The sequence below is a fragment of the Temnothorax longispinosus genome, chromosome 6 (genome assembly GCF_030848805.1).
Source record: "Temnothorax longispinosus isolate EJ_2023e chromosome 6, Tlon_JGU_v1, whole genome shotgun sequence".
Classification (NCBI taxonomy): domain Eukaryota; kingdom Metazoa; phylum Arthropoda; class Insecta; order Hymenoptera; family Formicidae; genus Temnothorax; species Temnothorax longispinosus.
This window is the reverse complement of record NC_092363.1, coordinates 17,125,093-17,144,256: the sequence shown is the minus strand read 5'-3', so window position 1 is coordinate 17,144,256 and position 19,164 is coordinate 17,125,093. Positions and strand designations below refer to the sequence as shown.

General features: G+C 41.4%; 1 protein-coding gene across 2 annotated transcripts in view; it reads right to left on the bottom strand.

The window, feature by feature from the left end:
• Positions 1 to 3,136: 3,136 nt before the first annotated feature.
• LOC139814196 (agrin-like) overlaps positions 3,137 to 19,164 on the bottom strand; it is a 139,238-nt gene continuing 123,210 nt past the window's right edge. For both annotated transcript variants that reach the window (XM_071780287.1, XM_071780288.1), the window contains 16 exons: positions 18,627 to 18,923; positions 18,262 to 18,411; positions 17,727 to 17,987; positions 17,047 to 17,193; positions 16,459 to 16,695; positions 10,745 to 10,939; positions 9,882 to 10,055; positions 9,217 to 9,556; positions 8,697 to 8,924; positions 7,819 to 8,426; positions 7,210 to 7,621; positions 6,722 to 6,975; positions 6,329 to 6,425; positions 6,023 to 6,130; positions 5,323 to 5,500; positions 3,137 to 4,958 (listed from right to left, as the gene is read on the bottom strand). In XM_071780287.1, coding sequence (XP_071636388.1) covers positions 4,701 to 4,958; positions 5,323 to 5,500; positions 6,023 to 6,130; positions 6,329 to 6,425; positions 6,722 to 6,975; positions 7,210 to 7,621; positions 7,819 to 8,426; positions 8,697 to 8,924; positions 9,217 to 9,556; positions 9,882 to 10,055; positions 10,745 to 10,939; positions 16,459 to 16,695; positions 17,047 to 17,193; positions 17,727 to 17,987; positions 18,262 to 18,411; positions 18,627 to 18,923 — 3,944 coding nt within the window. In that variant the 3' untranslated portion in view covers positions 3,137 to 4,700. The remainder of the gene's footprint in view (positions 4,959 to 5,322; positions 5,501 to 6,022; positions 6,131 to 6,328; positions 6,426 to 6,721; positions 6,976 to 7,209; positions 7,622 to 7,818; positions 8,427 to 8,696; positions 8,925 to 9,216; positions 9,557 to 9,881; positions 10,056 to 10,744; positions 10,940 to 16,458; positions 16,696 to 17,046; positions 17,194 to 17,726; positions 17,988 to 18,261; positions 18,412 to 18,626; positions 18,924 to 19,164) is intronic.

Sequence of the window (19,164 nt, the reverse complement as noted above, 5' to 3'; positions counted from 1 at the left end):
GATCCTCTCTACATTTAGCGCCGAATACGGCTGTTTTATCTTGTTTTTCATTCTCGCTATTATATTATTACGACGAGGATGGCCTGTCGTCGGCCTTATTACAAACAGATAGACATGTTTAGCGGTAATTAACGTCGGATGTCAATACGGGCCGAAATTAATAAGGCTTGATTCACACTATTGGGGACGGATTTAATTGAATTGAGATGTGGAAAAGAGTTTCGGAAAGTAAGGCTACTTTCGTTCAATATACTCATAAAAAAATAATTTTACGCTAACTTATATATAATCCTATATATTATTACATATGTACTTTCTCATATTGTTATATTATTTATACTCAATTATAATTAATTCTATAATATTTCTAAATCAAGCAACGCATTAATTATCTATTTTATGAACAATAATTATCCAACGTATATAAAAATTTATATTTTTACGCAAATTCAGAATTTTATGATTATGCTGTAAAGTGTAATTTAATAAACATAAGTTTAACTATATAATTATCTTATAAAATTGAGAAAAAAACGCAGTCTTACATTATGATATCAATCTTATTTTATACATTACACATAAAAAAGTCGAATTATCTACGCAAAGTATCTCTTTTTCCTATCTAAATCATATGTTTAAATTGTCATATCTTCCAGATTGGGTTTTCGAGATTGCGATTGGACATCCATTAAATTTCTTAATTCTGCGCTATTGCGAAGCGTCACTGAGCCCGTAGTTTGAATCAAGCCTTTACATTGTCACCGGAGATGTTAACAACGAACGATTTAAGACGACGATCGATATGTCGCGATCATGGACGTTGCGTAGTTTTTTTTATCGATCGTCCCTGTGATATTGCTCCTTACAGAAGCGAGCAATCGTTGTCTCCTTCTGTGTAACTATTGCAGCAGTACTCGCGAATTACATTGCGATCACTATTACATAGCGGTTTCTTAGATCGAGTTGCATTAAGTTCGATTGCCAACAGTGCGATTTTGTCCCGATTACTTCGCGATTTAGCAAAGTTTTTTCTTTTGCAAACGTATTATATATTATTTTTAAAAAGTCTTTTTAACGCGCAGCGTTACGTTTGATTTCGTAGATAATGTAGATATATACAGTTCGTGTCTGATCACACGCTGTATTTTCTACTTCAAACTCGTGCGATTAATACGTCATTCTTTTCGACAAACGTGTTTTTGATATCGGAACAAATTCGCTGTGTATATTTTCTTTTTTTTTTTACACGGGGAAACACTGTGTCTTTCTCTGTACTAATCGACCTGTCTTTTCTGCGGGATTAGCACAATATTGGCGAGCGAATAACGTCACGACGCTCGGCAGCAACTAAAGTGGATTACGGTCTCTCTCGGTGGTAGGAAAACAGCGAAATTCGACGGTGTCTCTCAACGTCACGCGTTATCGGGGGGGTTTAGAGACGCGCGTCGTCAAACGTGCCGGTGTACAACGGGATTTTCTCGAAGGGGCCCTGCTACGATCTCATTTCACGACGTTTACGTGACCGGAAGAAAGTGTTTCCGCCGCTCGCGTACCGCCGGTGGTAATCATGTAAACATCCGCCGAACGTTTCCAGCCCGTCATGTCCCATCACTTTAGCCGATTCCCGTCCCGTTGTTCGCGTGTCTCGTTGCCGCGAGACTCGTGAGATCGAGAATCAATGATTTCGCTGGAAAACGGAGCGCTCCGCGATTCTACCGACACTTCTCTATGAATTTTTTCGAGGAACGAAACGAAATTAATATCTTTTTTCAAGCGGTTATTCAACGATCTTAACTATAGCTTTTTTTTATAATTTATCGTTTGTATAATAGGGTTTGGCGCATCTTAGTGCTTCGTTCGCGGAAAGAGATGAGGATGGAAACGTCTGACGGTCTTTAAATTATCAACAACGGTTGCGGGTTACAAGAGATGGGAATAAATTCACGTCGATTAACTTAGGCGCTTAGCTATTCCGTCCGAAGGGAAAACACGTTCACATTAGCTCGACATGCGTGCGTGTGGTTGTCCATACATTGTATATGCATATATATATATATATATTTATTTATTTATGTATATGCGTGCATATAATGCGCTCTCTTGAGTCACGCGAAAAATAAATGATGCGCATCGCGAGCATCGTTCGAAGGCTAATCCGTGAATTGGTTACGATAATTAGGTCGTTACGATAATCTTTAGGTCCGGTTATAGTATGGTACACTCTAAAACGAATAATTAAATTTATTCGTTATTCAGCTGCGCGTGCGGAAATTATTTACAGGTCACTCGCGCAAACACTCTCCCGCGCGTCGCGTTCTCTTTCGCCGCTCGTGCACGCATCGCCGTTGCATTTCCGTATGCGAAATCGGGCTCGCTTGCAGATTGTTGCCGCTATGCGGAAAAATCTAGCTCTTGCATCCCGTCGTAATGCAGACATGCATAGGCGTAACTTTCGCGAGAAGACCGTTCGCGTTCAAATTAATAATAATTAATGAGATAAGACCAATCCCTTAAAATAGCGTTATATATTTCTTAAAATAAAATCCTGAAATTATATTTGGAACTAATACTTGATTTATCAGCTCAATTAATTGGGTCGTCATATGCGACTAATTATAATTACGTAAACTAGGAAATATAAATCGTGATAATTAAAGTCGAATATTTTCGAATATTATAATAATTACTTGATGTAAATAATTATGTAAATACTAGACGTTTAATAATGAAAACTGAAGCCGCGGGTTGTTAAAGAAATAAATAAGCGTCCAGTCTTTACAAATTTAAACGACTGCTTATTTTTCATAAAGTAAGAAACGGGTTTTCGCGATTACGAAAAGAAATTTTCAGATCTACAACTCGCGAGATCTACGTTCACGTTCGGTCAACAGCTGTCTATGTACGTAAAACTCGACCTCGATTTCGGTCCATCGAATGGAATGTAGAATCTTCTGTATATATAAGTGGTACGTATAATATATATATTTATATATATTTATTCTCTTGCGCATTTGTAAAAAGCCTCCCCTACCTAAAAACAACGTGTCGTGTCGCGTGAGTTTGTCTACTATACTGGCGATAAATCAACAAGTCCTTTAAAATACATATTTCCTCTATTCCGGGAAATCCATTAAAATCTCTCTACCGAACACTCAAACATAACACCGATTTATCGTTTCTTTCCTTTTTTTTCTTTCTCTCCCCCGTCGCTCCTTCGTGTCGTCGTCGTCGTCGTCGTCGCTTCTCGTCGCCCGCGTGCGCCTGTCGCTTTAGTCAGTCTTGGCATCGTAAAACGTTTAGGTGCTTCAGTACAATATAATTATAAATACAGGTTCTACAACGAGGTGCGCTTCGAACAGACCTCGCTCTCTTTCTCTTTCGCTAAATCCGCGCCGCTCGTGCGCGCATGCGTATACAGATAGATTCATACGTACACATATGTATATTAATCTCGTCACCTTAAAAATATATTATTGTCTTTCGATGAAAACGTAGCACTTAATTCGCTCCTGTTTCTCCTCTTTCTCCACCTTCGTCCGTTCCACGCAGTGGTGATCTCGATGACGGACTCTGGTATCTGAACAATATAAACGTGAGGCGATCGACCCTCTTGCAGCTCTTTTTCTACACTGGAACCTCGATACTGTGGTCGTTTTGTGAATGGTGAGTGATCGAATGCTGCTACTATGAATACTTCTCTCCTTATCCCTTATTACTTATTTATTGGATGGCCCTATGAGAAAGCAGTACTCTCGCGAAGTTTCTACAGTACGCCGGTAAACCCCTAGTGTATAGTGTCCGCACCTTTCACACGCGATAACGGTAGAGTCTCACGGTTCTGACCTTAGCAGCGGAACCGTCTCCTTCAGCGGACGACCCTGCATTCTAAAGTGGAAGTATCTTGGTTCTCGTTCTGGCTCCGGCTTCACTCGGACGTTTAAGCTTTAAACGAACAACGCCATTACCAATTAGAATCGTGAATTTATTATCTTTATTGTTTCATGGGTGCGCTGTCTAAAACCGAAGGTTCTGGTCCTCTATCGGGTTTGAATTCCCGTTCTCCCAAAAATACCGCGAATGATCCTTGAGAATGGAAGTTTTCAGACAGTCCTACGAGACTCTGGTCCTGTTGAGACGATCATCTTATAAGAAATACGATATCAAGTCTTTTCTCTTTAATTTCCGATTCCACATGTAGTCCTGCGAGAATTTTAATTCTTTTCGGGAATGTGTGATATCGTCGGTAGTGGCTTTGCTTCTCCCTGAGACGCGCGCTACGTCAAGGACCCAGTGCAATTCGCGTGAACGAGGACCATCTCTCTTCGCACAACTTTTGGCAGGAATCAACACCGTCGCTCGACCGGATTGAACACGATTCTTCTACACTTCGTCTCGACGGCGATCTTCGTTGCACTTCACGTTCAGTTTGTTTGTTAATTTGCTAGGAACACCAGAGATGCCTGCCGACTCTCCGACGGCGTGGGGGTGGGGTTGACGATCATCAGAATACGTTATCGTATCTTGTCGCGGTCGATACTTAGGCGATCGTCGATCTTGGTCCGCCGCGTGCGATTTAGCGCGTAAAGATTCGCGTTCGTATCGCGCGATCAACTCGTCGTCGACGACGGCGGCGTCATCGGGTCGACGAGGTTTTCTGATATCGACGTCGCGTTGACGATCGTCGGACTCGGGGTTCGTTATCATACATCGTTGTCGTGGCAGAAGTCGATCTTCCGTCTGGCGAGCTGCAGCCGCCGTTTGTCGACGATGAAGTCCGTCACGCAGCCCTTGATGCCGCGATGGCCGGGCTTGCCGCCGACGAAAATCTTGCCGTTAGTCGTCAGCAACGTTGTCTCCAGCGAGATCTTAACGGGCACGTTCTCGTCGATCTGAATTGTACACGCCTTTCGCCGTCGGGACGCTCGGATGTGATGGAAGACTCCGTCGTCCACTCTCTCCTGCAATTATACACCAATAATAATGAGAATCGTGGAAATTTTAGATAAGCATATCAATTTAAAAAAAAAGTATTTTTTAGAGATTTTTATTGCATCGTAAAAAGATACAATTAACAGTTCATTATTAATTTGAAAAACATCAAGCTTTGTTTTATATTAGTAGAAACAGACAGTTTGATCAGACAGATAGTTAGACATTGGTATTTCCGTGAGAAATGCCAATTTTATTATTTCATATTTATCAATATATTTGACAAATATAATTCTAAATACAAAGCAGACAAAGAAATATTGTATAAAATAATTGTCTGCGAAAAAATAAAAATATAGAGTGTGATATCTATTGAATCAATTTTACGCTTACTTTGCTCTTAACGGAAATCTCTTCATCAATCTTGCTTTTATAAGTGAGCACCACGTGACCGTCGTGCAGGGACAAAAAGAGGTGCTCCATCTTTCCTCTTCCTATCCACGCGATAAGACCTTCAGGATGTATCGTCCTTAGCCGTAGCTCAAACTTGTTTGATTGCTGTCCTCTGCGTCTGTAAGAACGTGTTTGTAATAACAGGGATTCATTAAAGAGAAGATTTCAATTTCAAAGCTAAGCACATGCCAATAATTTACACTACAAATCCATATACTTTTCTACACTAAGGTTCTACGCTTAGGTGAGAAGTTGAAAAAAAAGGTAAAAATAAAAAAATTATGAAAGGGAAGTTCTTTTAAAGTTTTTTATCCAGCTCTTCGCTGGCTCTTTCAAAATTTTATATATCAAAGTAAGAAAGCAATAAGATTGCAATATTATTAAAACAATACCAATTGTTAATTATGTACACAACCACATCATTGATAAGAACTACTATAAGAAGCTACTCATCTAATTGTATCCATAGTTACATCGATTACATTCCCTACTACGCAATAAAATAATTGGCTTTAGAGTCTACGGTAATTGTCAGGGATATCGAAGACTGTTATACGACACTACAATGCACGAGCAGGAAAAACAATCTATCCCTCAAACGAGTACACCACAGCCATTTTCCATTCTCTAGAAAACTTACTCCGTGTAATCGTAACTGTCGTACTCGTAGTCGACGTCCTCCTCCAAGTCGTAGTCGGAGTAAGACTCCTCAAAGTACTCGCCGAGGGTAGTGTTAGTCGAGTTAGTACTAATTGGTGGTTACATAATCAGAAGGTTAGTGACAGTAGTCGTTAGTCGGGAACGTTAATTAGTCTAATCGTCGAGCGACCGAGGTTACTAATCTCAAGTGCACCTAATCGAACATCCTAGAGGATGTGCCAATGCGAAAAGTTTCTCTAAAGTTTCGATCGTCAATTCTTCGGAATTCTAGCTGAGTCTTACTCACCTTCTTCCGTAGCGATGCTTGAACTGCAGGAAGTTATCGCCCTCGAAACGCACAGGTCGCTCCGATATCTCGGTGCCTGATACGTCGTAGCCCATAACTGAAAGAAATATTTGTGAGAAATAATTGTTTTCTACAATGTAATTGATTATTAACAAGGTAAAATAAATTTAAACTTTTTAAAGGTAGGAAGGTAATATTTAAGTACATGAGATTATTAAAAAATTTATTTTACGTTATATATTTCTACGACCGATAATATTATAAATGGAGTTCAATGATTTTAAATCATAAACGGGTTAAAAAAATTTTATAAATAAAAAGAAGGGGAAACACAGAAAAATAAAAAAAAATTTATATATTAAGAAATAATGAAATTGTGAGAAAAATACTTACAGAATTCGCAATGCAAGCCGTTGTAACCACTAGCGCATTTGCAGAGATAACTGTTCAAGAGCGGGAGGCAGACCCCGCCGTTGTGGCAAGGGTTTTCGTTGCTGGGACAGGGCAGACCGTCGTAAATCTCCGTGTTGTGTTGAGTAACATTCACGGCGAGGTTCTGATATGTTTTGCCATTTACCATTAACCTCTGCACTGCACCTACTAATCCGGTCCAAGCTCCGGACAGACGATGAACTTCTCGCCAGTGTCTATGGAAGCAAACAATCGTGATTGTTCAGGCAGTATATCGGAGACGTAAATTAATTTTTTATACAATCGAGTGGACGTTATAATATATAGATTTTATTATACGTAATTTTATTGTAATAACTGCAACAATATAATGGCAAAATTATGAAAAATTTAGTGTCACAAGCAAAAACTACGAGACAATAAATGAAATAATAAAAAGTAAATATAGTAATTCAATGAAAATAACTCACTTAACGCCACCAACGTAAAGCGGCATCTCCAGATTCAATTCCGTGAGAGGACTCCCGGACAATCCCCTGGCGACGGTTCCGTCGTCGAGCTGAAGAACACCCTCTCTGCCGAGTCTGTTGATCCTTACGCAGTGCCACATATCCCGAGTGACCGGATCCGGCGACGTGATGTTCGCGATACCGCTACCGAGGTTGAATCTGAACTCCAGCCTGCCGTGAACCAGGTTCAGACTGATAAAGTCGCCCCTGCCGTTGTTCAGCTGACCGTTGTAGAGTAGGAGACCGTCGTTCGCGTGTGTGAGAAACCACAACTCGATGGAGAACGCTTTTGAGACGCCTTCTAGGCAGGGCAGTTCCAGATATCCGTTCCCGTTCATCTCGGGAATCAACAGTTCCGTCAATTCGGCGTCCACTGAAAAAATAAACATGATTTAAAGTAACTTAGAAAATCAATCAAATCAAGAAAACCAATAGATCAGATATCAATTTTTAAAATGTAAAACTATATTAGAAAATTAATATCGTTTCTGCTTTAACAAGAAGAAGAAATAAGATTGGCCAACGAAGGGTCTCTTCTTCCAAAAATCTTTCAAATGCTGTTGTACTTACGGATCTCGCAGAGCTCGCCGGTTCTACCGGGTGGACACTTGCACACGTATCCTCCCTGCGGCAGGATGTCGCAAGTGGCACCGTTCTGGCAGGGCTCACCGATGCACGGGTCCAGCGATTCCTCGCAGTTTCTGCCGGTGAACTGCGGCGGGCATATGCACCTGTAGTCCGGCGGCTCGTACTTCTCCACCGCGTAATTGTCGTGGTCGTAATTTTTGTCGTACTGCAGCTCGGACTCGTAATCGCCTTTCCTCGCATTCTTCTTGGTCCTCCTCTGGTCGATCGACGTGCAGTGGGAACCCCTGCATCTGACTATGTTCACCCCGACACTCTTGCCGTTGCCGCCTCTGTTGTTCCTGCTTTTACCCCTCTTTTGTAATCTCCTGCAATCCCGGCCGTTACACAGATCCTCTTCGAAGATCGGCTGGCACGTCGCACCGTTCTGACAGGGCAGATTGGCGCACGCGTTGTCGCCACATTCTTTCACACGATAACTCTCGAGAACGTCCCTGTCGCGACCCACGTGGAGATCTATGTTGTTTCGATTGATTTTCAGCTTGCGTATGCAGCCGAGAAGTCCATGGTTGGTGCCGATGTTGTCATAAACCCTATATAAAAATTCATGATCTTGTTCAGGTGTTCTATTTTTGGTATTTAAATTTTTATTTTTAGCGTTAAATCATATTAAGAGAACGCTGGTTAAGAAAGTTTTTTCAATCAAAAGTTGATTTCGAGAGAAACGTTATTTTGCCAATGAGCTATAATGCTTTAATAAATTTAATCTAAATTAAAAAAATATTTTTCTCAAATTTCTTGTTTTTTTTTGTGTAAATTTGGAAAAATTAGAAATTTTACACGAAAAAGTTTGCAATTATTACTTGGTATAATTAGTCGGCATGTTCCCGATGAAAGTGTCTTGATTCAAGTCCAAAGACTTCAGCATTCCCTGACTTTGCCCAGCCACGTCTTCGCCATCGTTGAAAATCAGTACTCCGTCCTTATGATATCTTTTAGCCGCCACTCTATGAAAGGTCTTCATGGTCACTCTTTCCGGTGACGTGAGCACTACGGGTCCGTTTCCCAAGTTATATCTGAACTGCACGTATCTGAAGCACAAAATCAGTCATGAGTTCTACAAATTAGATACACCGGTCATTAATTTGATCAACAACGAAGTTATTACATCTTTCTTTTCGGCTTTTTTATTCTTTGTCGTTGACGAACGATTACGTAAAACCGGTTCTGTACAGCTAACTTAATCATCTTGGTGTATGTAAAGTATGTTATAAAATTATTTCGAAATTAGAACACACGGTAAAAGAATTGAATCATTGTATATGTTTGTCCGTTGCTTTGAGAAAACATATTTCTGAAATAACCGTGATAAAAGGTACCAACCCATCGACAATGGCCAGCGAGACAAAGTCGCCGGTGCCGTCGTTTTTCTGCTGATTGTACAGTATGATTCCATTGTCCGCATATGTTTTGAACTCGACCTCGATGCTGAATTTGTGATACGCTTTCAGCCGGCTCATCCTGACGTAGCTTTTACCGTCAAAGGAAGGTATCTCGTAATCCCGCTTGTTGATCTCCTCGTCGCATAGCAGCCCGGTGTAATTTGGCCGGCAGATACAGACAAAAGTTGCGCTGGGCAAGTCGATGCAGGTCGAGGTCATGTGGCAGGGATAAGAGAGACACGCGCGAAATTCCTGAGTCGGTGTCACCGGCACGTAATTAGCTGGCGAATGATTAAGCGAAAATTAATCTTCATCTAATTACGACGACGTTGATATCATCGGATGGCTGAGCTTGTGAGCGATTGAACATCAAAGGGTTTGGACGAATTAAAAGTTAGAATTGTAAACTTTATAAATTAAATCTCTCAATATTAATTTCCTTTATTATTATTAATTATTCATTTGATTAATCTTAAACAGATGTGTCACCGAATAAATAAAAAAAATCGCTAATGAAAGATTTAGTCGGTAGGACATTTTACGTGAAAAATTCATAAGAGTTGTGAGAGATAATTAGGCGTGGTTAATTGAGACTTTCTGTCTTACCGAAGCACTCCTGCCGATCGCTGGTTTCCGCGTAGCCCTCGGAACAGATGCAGCCGCCGTTCGAGCATTCGCTGTTCGGTATAGTGCAATCCTTGTCGTCGGTGCACAGATCACCCAGGAGAGCGGTGACCACTCGAATCGTCGCCGGCGTCGGTCGATATACTGCGGCCACTCCTGCAAAAGTTAAATTTTTCATTACCCTCACATTACTAAGATACTTAAAAGTCGACAATATTTCGAGTTTTCCTTAGGAAAAAATAAATTTTAAAATTGTCAAAGACTTTTTGGAAACAAAATTATTTCTTGAGATTATTTGGGAAAGGTAAATATAGCTTTGATATAATTTTATCAATAAATAGAGCTAATGTATTTATTAGTTCATTGAACTAATGCTAGTTCATTGAACTAATTTACTGAATTCTACGAGCAGATGCGTAGTGGGTTTTAAATTATTTAATGTCGATGTACAATTAAATAAATTTCTGCAATTTTCGCATTGTCAAGTATTATCGTGCCATGTTTCATTTCAAGCATTGCAAGCAATTTTGAAGCATTAACGTTTTGATCGTGTTAATCCACAATTAACAATAAATCAATAATACGGTTAATGAAGTAGTACACGACATTACATCATAAATTTATCCAGTTAATTATCAATTGTCCTAGTACAATGATTCAATGATCAATTTCATACGTTGAAATGTTTTAGAATTTTTTTCGATAAAAATTATAGACTCAGGAAGTTAACAGTATTTTCTTGAAAATAAATTAAAATGTTTTGCTTGTTTCTTGTTTTCCTGAAAAAAAGGTCTAGCCATAAAGAGTTTTAGAAAGGGTCTTAGAAAGGGACGTTTCCTCTTTACCATGTTTTAAGTTATCTCTGTCGATGGTGATGGTTTCTTGATGAGCTCGGTGGGTGTAATAATATCGTGGGTCCGGTTCCGGTACCAAGAGGTGCCGCGTGGATTTGGACAATGGAGAAATGGCGGCCGCTGGTTGGGTATACTGTACGGCCGTGTATCTCTTAACGGGGAAGTCCGTATTAACCATAGGATCGTCTGAAAATGTTCGTGAATTCCGAGTCTACCATTATTTTCTCTTCTCACGTTTTGTCATCGAGAGGTTTCGTTTATCTCAAGGCTTGTAACCAGAAATATATTTATTATAAAGTTCTCTTTTCTCTTTTCATCATTTACAATAAAGAAAATAAATAAAAAAAAAAAAAAAAACTTGTTTAGATTATTAGACAATATATTTAGATATATATTGTTTTCATTATTTTATTCATCATGTATATATATTAAAACTTAAAGAGAAAAATTAAATTAAAAAATATTTGAGAGACTACAAATGTAAGATATTATACAAAATAATACGATAAAATAAAGAATTATATTAGTAAAAAAATCAGTCATAAGCCCTGATAATAGTTATATCTAATCAGTTATGTTCTTATAAAAGTTGGTTTTGATCAGCATAATACATGGCAATATTATTCATCAAACAGGATTCGCATTTCGTCGCTATGTTCTATGTGCGTGTGTCTGTGTATGATGTGTGAAATTCTATTACATAAAAAAGAAAGAAATAATCGATTTTTCTCATTAAAAGTTATAACGATGATGACATTTATGAATATATATATAATTATCAAACTGTAACAGAGAAAAGTTTTCCCTTCTGTTTGGATCTCTGTTAATTAATTTCGAGGTAAAACCCTGATCTTTTTTTAGAGGGAGAAATTTGCAAAAATAATTAACTTCTTCATTTTACTCTCGTGAATAAACGAAAGTATACGATACAGAATTGTAGCATCCGTTTTATTACAAAAGAGGCTATACATACAAAATAATATCTAAGCACGAAGAGTAAAAAAAAGAACGAAATCTCCGTGGAAGAAGTTGTTGGAGTCGCCCGTTGAGTTTCCTATAATGATTTAAGTTGCGATCCTGAAACCTACATCCGAAAGCTTTAAGAAGAACTTGAGAATCGTTTCAGGAGCTGCATCCTAATCTCGCTACTCACACACCGCTCAGTATTTCTACCTCCTTTTTCTTTTCCTCCTTCTTTCATTTATTCATTTCCGTGAATAACTTGCTTTAAAAATACCGTTCTTTATATCAAGATAAGGACGAATAAATGCAATCCCTTATTTTCCAGCGTTAATCCGGCAGGTCTTCGCTTTTCTTCTTCTTATAGGAAATATGTTATACGAAACTTCATGGAAATTATAAATCAAATTAGTCGAAGAATTGATGAAAGAGGTGTCCTATTTCAATTAATGCTAAAGTATAGAATATCGTATTGTTTACATCTCCATAAACAAATACCGCGTTTTTACTTTGTGTTTTCGATGAATTTTATCTTTAGATTAGAATCAAGTTATACAACCGCGATAGCTTCATAGCACGTCAATGTCCACAGGGCATTTATAGAATTTCACAGCGCGTTCTATAAAATTATCTGCTTATTATTTACTATTAAATTATTCTGTTTTCATTATATCTCGTTTCTATTTGCGTGGAAAGGATTCGTGTTATTCCGAACGCTCGAAGATGAGCGTGACGACGACGACGACGACGGTGGCGTTCCTCTAAATAATGAAAATCGAAAAGCTAATTCTATCGGCACGGCGTAACGCGAAACTGTTAACAGGAGTCGCAGCGACCTTAATGGGATTTTAATTACTTTCCAATTGCCGCGTCGCTTCCTGTTATTGCTCGAGGACTTCCGCTATTTTTTTCTCAACAATCGCCCGTTATATCCTCCTCTCTCTTTCTCTCTCTCTTTCTCTTTGAGTTCTAAATTTTCCTTTTCCCGAACTCACCCTCTCGCGTATCCAATCCGCTTATTTGTCTCCGTATAATCGATTCGTTTATTTACTTCCGCTACGAGAACGAGCTTTTCTCGTTCTCGCGCAAACATTCCTGCGTTTTCTCTTTCCTCGGAATCGCTCCGGTCCATTTAAGGGACAAGAACCCCGACGGGTTACGAGAGCTGCAGGATACGACACCGAAATATGATCCGACGTTTTACGATCGGCGAATCTCTTCCGTTTCCCGCTGATGGATATTTTTATCAAATTTAGAATGTGTCTATCGAGATTGCTTTATTAAAGCTCTACACACTAGGGCTAGGGAATCGATCGATTGCCGAAAGATTCAATTAATGGGGTTTTCCATTTTTTCTTTAATTAAACATGTAACAGCGAATTTTCTCACGAATTTGCAAACTTTTTCTAGATCTAAATTTTCTCTCGCGCGAAACGAATGGTACATTTTAATTGCCTCATCAGACTTTGGAACTTTTAATATTAAAAGTTATACTCAGTATTACAATTGTTTGATTATGCAATTTATTGAACACGAACTACCTCGAGTTTCCACGTAGAGATTGTAATAACCCGTATATATTGTTATATTGATTTATTGCCTCTCCCGCGGTAGCAATTTATTCTAGGATGTTCCTCTGACGTCATAAATATTTTCACATGAAAAAGTAATGTCGATCACATCCGTATGATCTGCCCGCCTTCATCCTTTCGGTTGAACCTCGATAGTAACGTAACTCGCGCTTGCGTCAAGCATATCGCACATTCGCAGGATATCCGGCGACCGTCGTCCGCCGTCCACAGGATCCTCCAGAGGAATATCCCACGGCACGGCCTGGATCTTCTTTCAGGAAAAAAAAGAGCTCGCCGTCACGAGAAATTACGGCATGCATTATTTACCAGGATCCAAAGTGCTCAGCGTCCAGGATCCACATCATCTTGTCATTCACTCCCCCCCTCCCCTTTCCCACCTGCCATCGTCGTCAACTTCGATCTTGCGCGTCGACGGGGGGTGAGACGAACAAGAAGAGTACATCGAACGGTACAAGGAACCCCGTGACCACGCGAAGTCGACGTACACTCGATGAAACTGCTAGAGCGAAGTTGAGAGAGGAAGATAAAGAAGTGGAAGTGAAAGGTAGAGGGAATCCGCGAAGACGGCGTAATCTGATTTATGTTTGACTCCGGAGGACGAGCCCTGAAGAAGAACTTTTTAAGAGATTGACTTTCAGCGAGAGAACCCAGACCGGCTGAAAGTGAGGAAAGGGAGGGGGCGACGGTGGTGGGCGAAGGAAGGACGAGGGAGAGAGCGAGGCTGAGCAATCGAAAATAAGGGATCGGGGTTCGCGGGGGCGAGCGAGAGTACTTTAATAGATTCCGACGTTTCGCTCCGCGAACTTCGTCAGGGGTTCGGAATATCTTGAGAAGCGCGAGGGAGGAGGGGGAGGAGGAGAGAGAGAGAGCGAAAGAACGATGGAGGAAGAGACGGGGTCTTTCTCTTTCTTCCGTACTTTTTGCGCGGTTTATCGCGAGCGCGGGGCTAGATTCGCCGGTCTGATTGAGTCGGGCTCCAAATTTAATGCCGGAATAATCAACGGTCCGCGAAATTAGATCGCGATCGCGGGAGGAGGGGGGGTGGTCCCCCCTTTCCCGGGTTGTTTGTAATTAGTTGAGGAACTCTCGCTAATGATGCGTACGCTCGTTACATCTATCGTTGAGAGTCTGTGGGAAGAGACGATCGATTACCGTGGTACCCAAAGTAATCACGCGGGAAAGCTTCCAGTTTTGAGACAACATAATTCTACCAGTTCGGGGAACAAAGAGGTTCAAATAAATAGAAAAAGGTCTCTCCACTGCGATCTAGCAGAGTTTGCTATAAATTTCACTAACCGACGACAGACATGTAATCATTCATCGTCATTTCTTTTAATAAATTACAAAAGAATCTTTTCTACGATATGATAGCTGTCACCGAGACCTTTTAATTTACTTCTATGAAGAAAATAATGCTGAGAATCGAGTAAAACTCTCACGACTGACAATTTCGGATGAAACTTTGTCGGCCGTATCTCTTTGCGGCTTGGGGGAGAGGGGAGGGGTAAGAGAGTTATGCGAGTCACGCGGGTTTAATGCTCGCGGCTGGACCATCGGACCGCCGCCAGTTACCCTTCTGGATGTCGGGGTTCTTCTCTTCTGGAAACACGTCCCACGGGCGCCTTAAGACGAGATCACGCTGGAAGTCCGCGGTGATTTAGTTAAAACCACCTTCGGCGCTCGCTCAGTTTCGCGAGTTAACGTTCGCCAACTTTCTTTGTGTGCGAACGCGGTGGTCGTACACCTCCGGGGGATGTTTTAACACGACTCCCTAACTGCACACCTACAGTCTCGCTATGCCGTATCACTTTCAAGTGATCGCGATGAATCACCGCGCGAAGCTAGTGACAAGATCTTGAAAAACGCGAGCCAAATGTATAAACGTATAGCTATTTAAATGCATGTGTAATTTAAAAAAATTAATCAATTGAAACAATAATTAGAAATTAAATAAAATAATTAATTTGGTACACGATTTCCTCCGTTAATTTCATTGTTCTCAGATTCTTCATTTCACTTTTGTACCTTTTTGCATATCGGACTCTCAGTCGAAAATTGGTGTCGGCGAGTCGAGTGGCGATTGCAGTAATTATATAGTTTTATATTGCAAGTGCTTTGGTCACTTCTTGAACGCAAGTCCATTTGCTTACTTTGCTTCCTTTCTTCTTCGATTCACTTTCAACCTGGCCGTTGGCATCCGCGATTAATCACAGGTGTTATTCACGAAAACGATGAGGACACGTGCGGATTGATTAAGAAAGCAAGCAAAGTAGTAGCTGCGGTCGTTCCGGTGCGGTTGCGGGTACGGGGGTATTACAAACATATATATACATGTTAGTAAAAACTTGATGAGTTTATTATAACGTTTGGATATACAAAGTGGGCTACTGGTTAGTTCTTGTAGGGCAAAGCTGGGAGTTTCTTTAATCGTGCTTCTCCGCGAAGAGAGAATTTACTGACGCCGTTGTTTATCTATACTTTACTCTCGATTTCGTCCTCTATTTGAACAATTTAAATTGTTATAAACCGATATCATAGAGTTGTGCGCGGCGGTCCGACATTTTGTTAGGCCACGATTCTACCAAGTCGTTCTCGAAGGATCTCTGTTCTTGACAATGTGAGTAACAATTATTCTCATGTGTATACTTAAATTCTTCCCTATTGTACAAATTTTACATTTTCTGACAGCTCCTGAGCGATGATTGTATCTGTTGGTTCTAACTCTGGTTATCTAAATTCTCCGGATTAATTTACAGAACGATTGGAGCAACTCAACAATACGCTACAATTTCGTATCTTTGGAGACTAGTCTTACTAGTTTTATTCGTTAGACTATTCTTCTCTTCTCGTACGTTTATCGTTTCAAATTTAGTTTTGTCCTACCACCGACGCGTTTTTTTCTCTGTTAACACACACGATTAGGCATACTCTTCTCGACTACGAATTACGAGCACCGGGGCTTTCGCCTATCTAACTACGAACAACCGCGTTATTTGCAGTTTCCTTTCTAAGGGATATATGATCTCGTTAGAAGCCGCGGCTATTAGCGATTTTCGAACGTGCTTGTTCGGGGGCTGTGTGCATGTGTGTTTCTCTCTCAGTAGCGCAGAACGGAATGCGACCTGTTCGGCGGAGTACGTTCAGTCAACCCACCTCTGCAGTGGCCGAAGGCCTGCGTGACCACGTCGGCCTGGTGGCCGCACGCGTAGAGCCGTAGCTCGCACTCGTTGTCGTAGGTCTGCCCGTCGCTGCCGCACACCGGTACGGACGGCACGTCCGCCGGGCAGGCGGACGGACAGACGCAATGCACGCCGCCGATCTCCGTGCAGTGGCCGCCCGAGTAGCACTCCAGCTCATTGCAGCTCGTCGGTATCGGCGGTGTCATGTCCACTGCGGAGCAAAGCGGATTATAGCGCGATGTTAGTAAAATTATGGCGTCGCGGCGTCGTCGCGAGAAAGCGGTTGAGCGCGACCGCGTCGGACCCGAAAGATACCGTCAGATCTACCTCGAGCGCAGACCTTGAAATGTATCTTGGCGTTGGGCGGTCGAGAGAGAAATAACGCGAGTAGGGGATTCGACTTAATTCAAGTTTGAAACGAGTTAGAAAAATAAATCTTTCTTTGATTTTCTGTTTATATTTTATAAGGGTGTGTTGAGAGACATATTTAAATCTTAGCCGTCGATCTGCGCTTTTTATATATTATGATAAATTCAAACCATTATTATTTCACATGTGATACCTGAATAACAGCCGGTACGCGTGAGTATCTTGTTGTGGTCGTTGCAGATTGTGCACTTCTGTCCCTGGATATCAGGCTTGCAGACGCAACGTCCTGTCATTTGCTCGCAGTCCTCTCTGACGGAACCGAATAACGAGCAGCCGCACGCTACGTTAAAAAAGGAAAAAATTGACACGCATTAATTTTCCACAAACAATTATCGCTTTTGTGATATGTATAAGGAATAAATACATTAAATCGGTTAATTACGCATACACTATTAAATTCGTAGTGTCAAATTATACTTAATTTAGGTCTTTTTCAACTATCCCTATAGGTCGCTTCTGCTCCTACTCAATATGTCGTTAATTTAATAACAAAATTAATAGAGTTAAAATAATACTGTTTTGTGTTGAAATAATAAATTTCGACACACTTAAAAATAGCAAGATGTTATTTAACTCAAAGTATTGGTTTAAATTTTGTCCCTTAATATTTAACAATATCAATATCAACGATTGATAATAATAAAAAAGAACCCTGTAGCCTAGAAATAAATTTATCAGACTTCAATCTGTGCGAGAATATATTCTACAATATATTTTACGCAAATGCAAAAATGATGGCATTATCCGTACGTCAATATTATATCATGTACGTCCGCGTCAAACGATTACGCGAAGTACTGATTTCAATCTTACGTATGCATCCCTGATGGCCTTCGCTTATCTTCGGCAGCCCCCAGTAACCCGGCATGCACCTATCACACTTGAAACCACCCACGCCCGGTTTGCACTCGCATTGACCGGTTTCCGGGTTGCAGGTGTCGGACACGCTGCCGAGCCGGTTGCAACCGCATAAACTCGGGCAGCCCGCGCCGTCCGGGCCGAGCGCGGCGGTTTTCCCATCTGGGCAACAGCCATGCCACGAGTCCGCGCACTTTACCACCTGGATACCGTGAACTGAAAAAGACACGCAACAGTGAGCGTCGCGGAAACTTATAGGACACGTTGATCCTGCGGCGCAACTTTCTTGCGGCCGAGGGAGTCGCGTCTTGTCAGGAAACGTTCTTGTGATATTCTAGAAGATATCAAACCGTAATATATCTCTCGAGGGTAATTTTTATGAACTTTATATATATAATACATTTTGATACGTAGGGATAAAGAATTGGCATCTGTCTAGACACATCAGATATTAAATAGATATCGAGCCGAAAGTCATTTTCTCGCTGACCTTTCTTGCAGCAACGTGCGAATCGCGTTGTCTGATGGCAATAAGTATTGCTAGGGCAGTCTTTGCGTTCTGGTCCACTACCGCAGTCGTACTCTTTACCCTCGGAGTCCACCAGTGGGGGATCGCCGTTGCAAGGCTTGACTTCCATGCCTGCGCGAACGTCATCGTATGAGCGGAAAGCTTTTTTAGAATCGCGATATTGATTTACAAAGTCGAAGCAACTACTATATACATTGACCAAATTTAACTTGAAATTCGTTAGTAAGAAGCGCAAGAAAAGCGTAGGAGGAAGTTGATTGCTAAAAGACAGCTCTCCGTCCGTCTGTCGTCTCGATCAACTGTGATCTTCTCTGAAAGTTCCGAACCTTGACAGAGATCGAGGGGCCGCAGCCTGAGCTCCTGCTGCCTCTGGCAGGCCTCCATCTTCATGGCGCAGAGGGAAGAGTAGATTCTGAGGTCGCTGCCGCAGACGGGCCGCATGTTCTCCGGCGAGATGGAGGCGCAGTCGAACCTGCAGCTGCACCTGGGAAACTTGTCCGGGCCGAGCTCGCAGGTCGCCTCGAAGTCGCAGTGAATGTCCTTGCACGCCTCGCGCTCCTGCGTGCTAGTTATGTCGGCGATGGTGGTGACCACGCGTGTCACCGCGGGCGTCGACTTGGTCGCTGTTAGAAGCGGTTAGAAAGCGGGCGGTTAGAGCAATTTATCGTTAGAGCGTTAGGCGAGGCGGAATCGTTAATGACATGCGGTTAACGCGACCCGGATCGGCATTAGAGGAGCTAAACAACCGTCTCCGCTGCTCGATCGCGAACCGTCCCGAGCTATTTTCAATTACGACACCTTGTATACGGGAAACGGCAACTTGTCTAAAGATTACAGGGGAGACATGTGCGAGATGTCTAAACG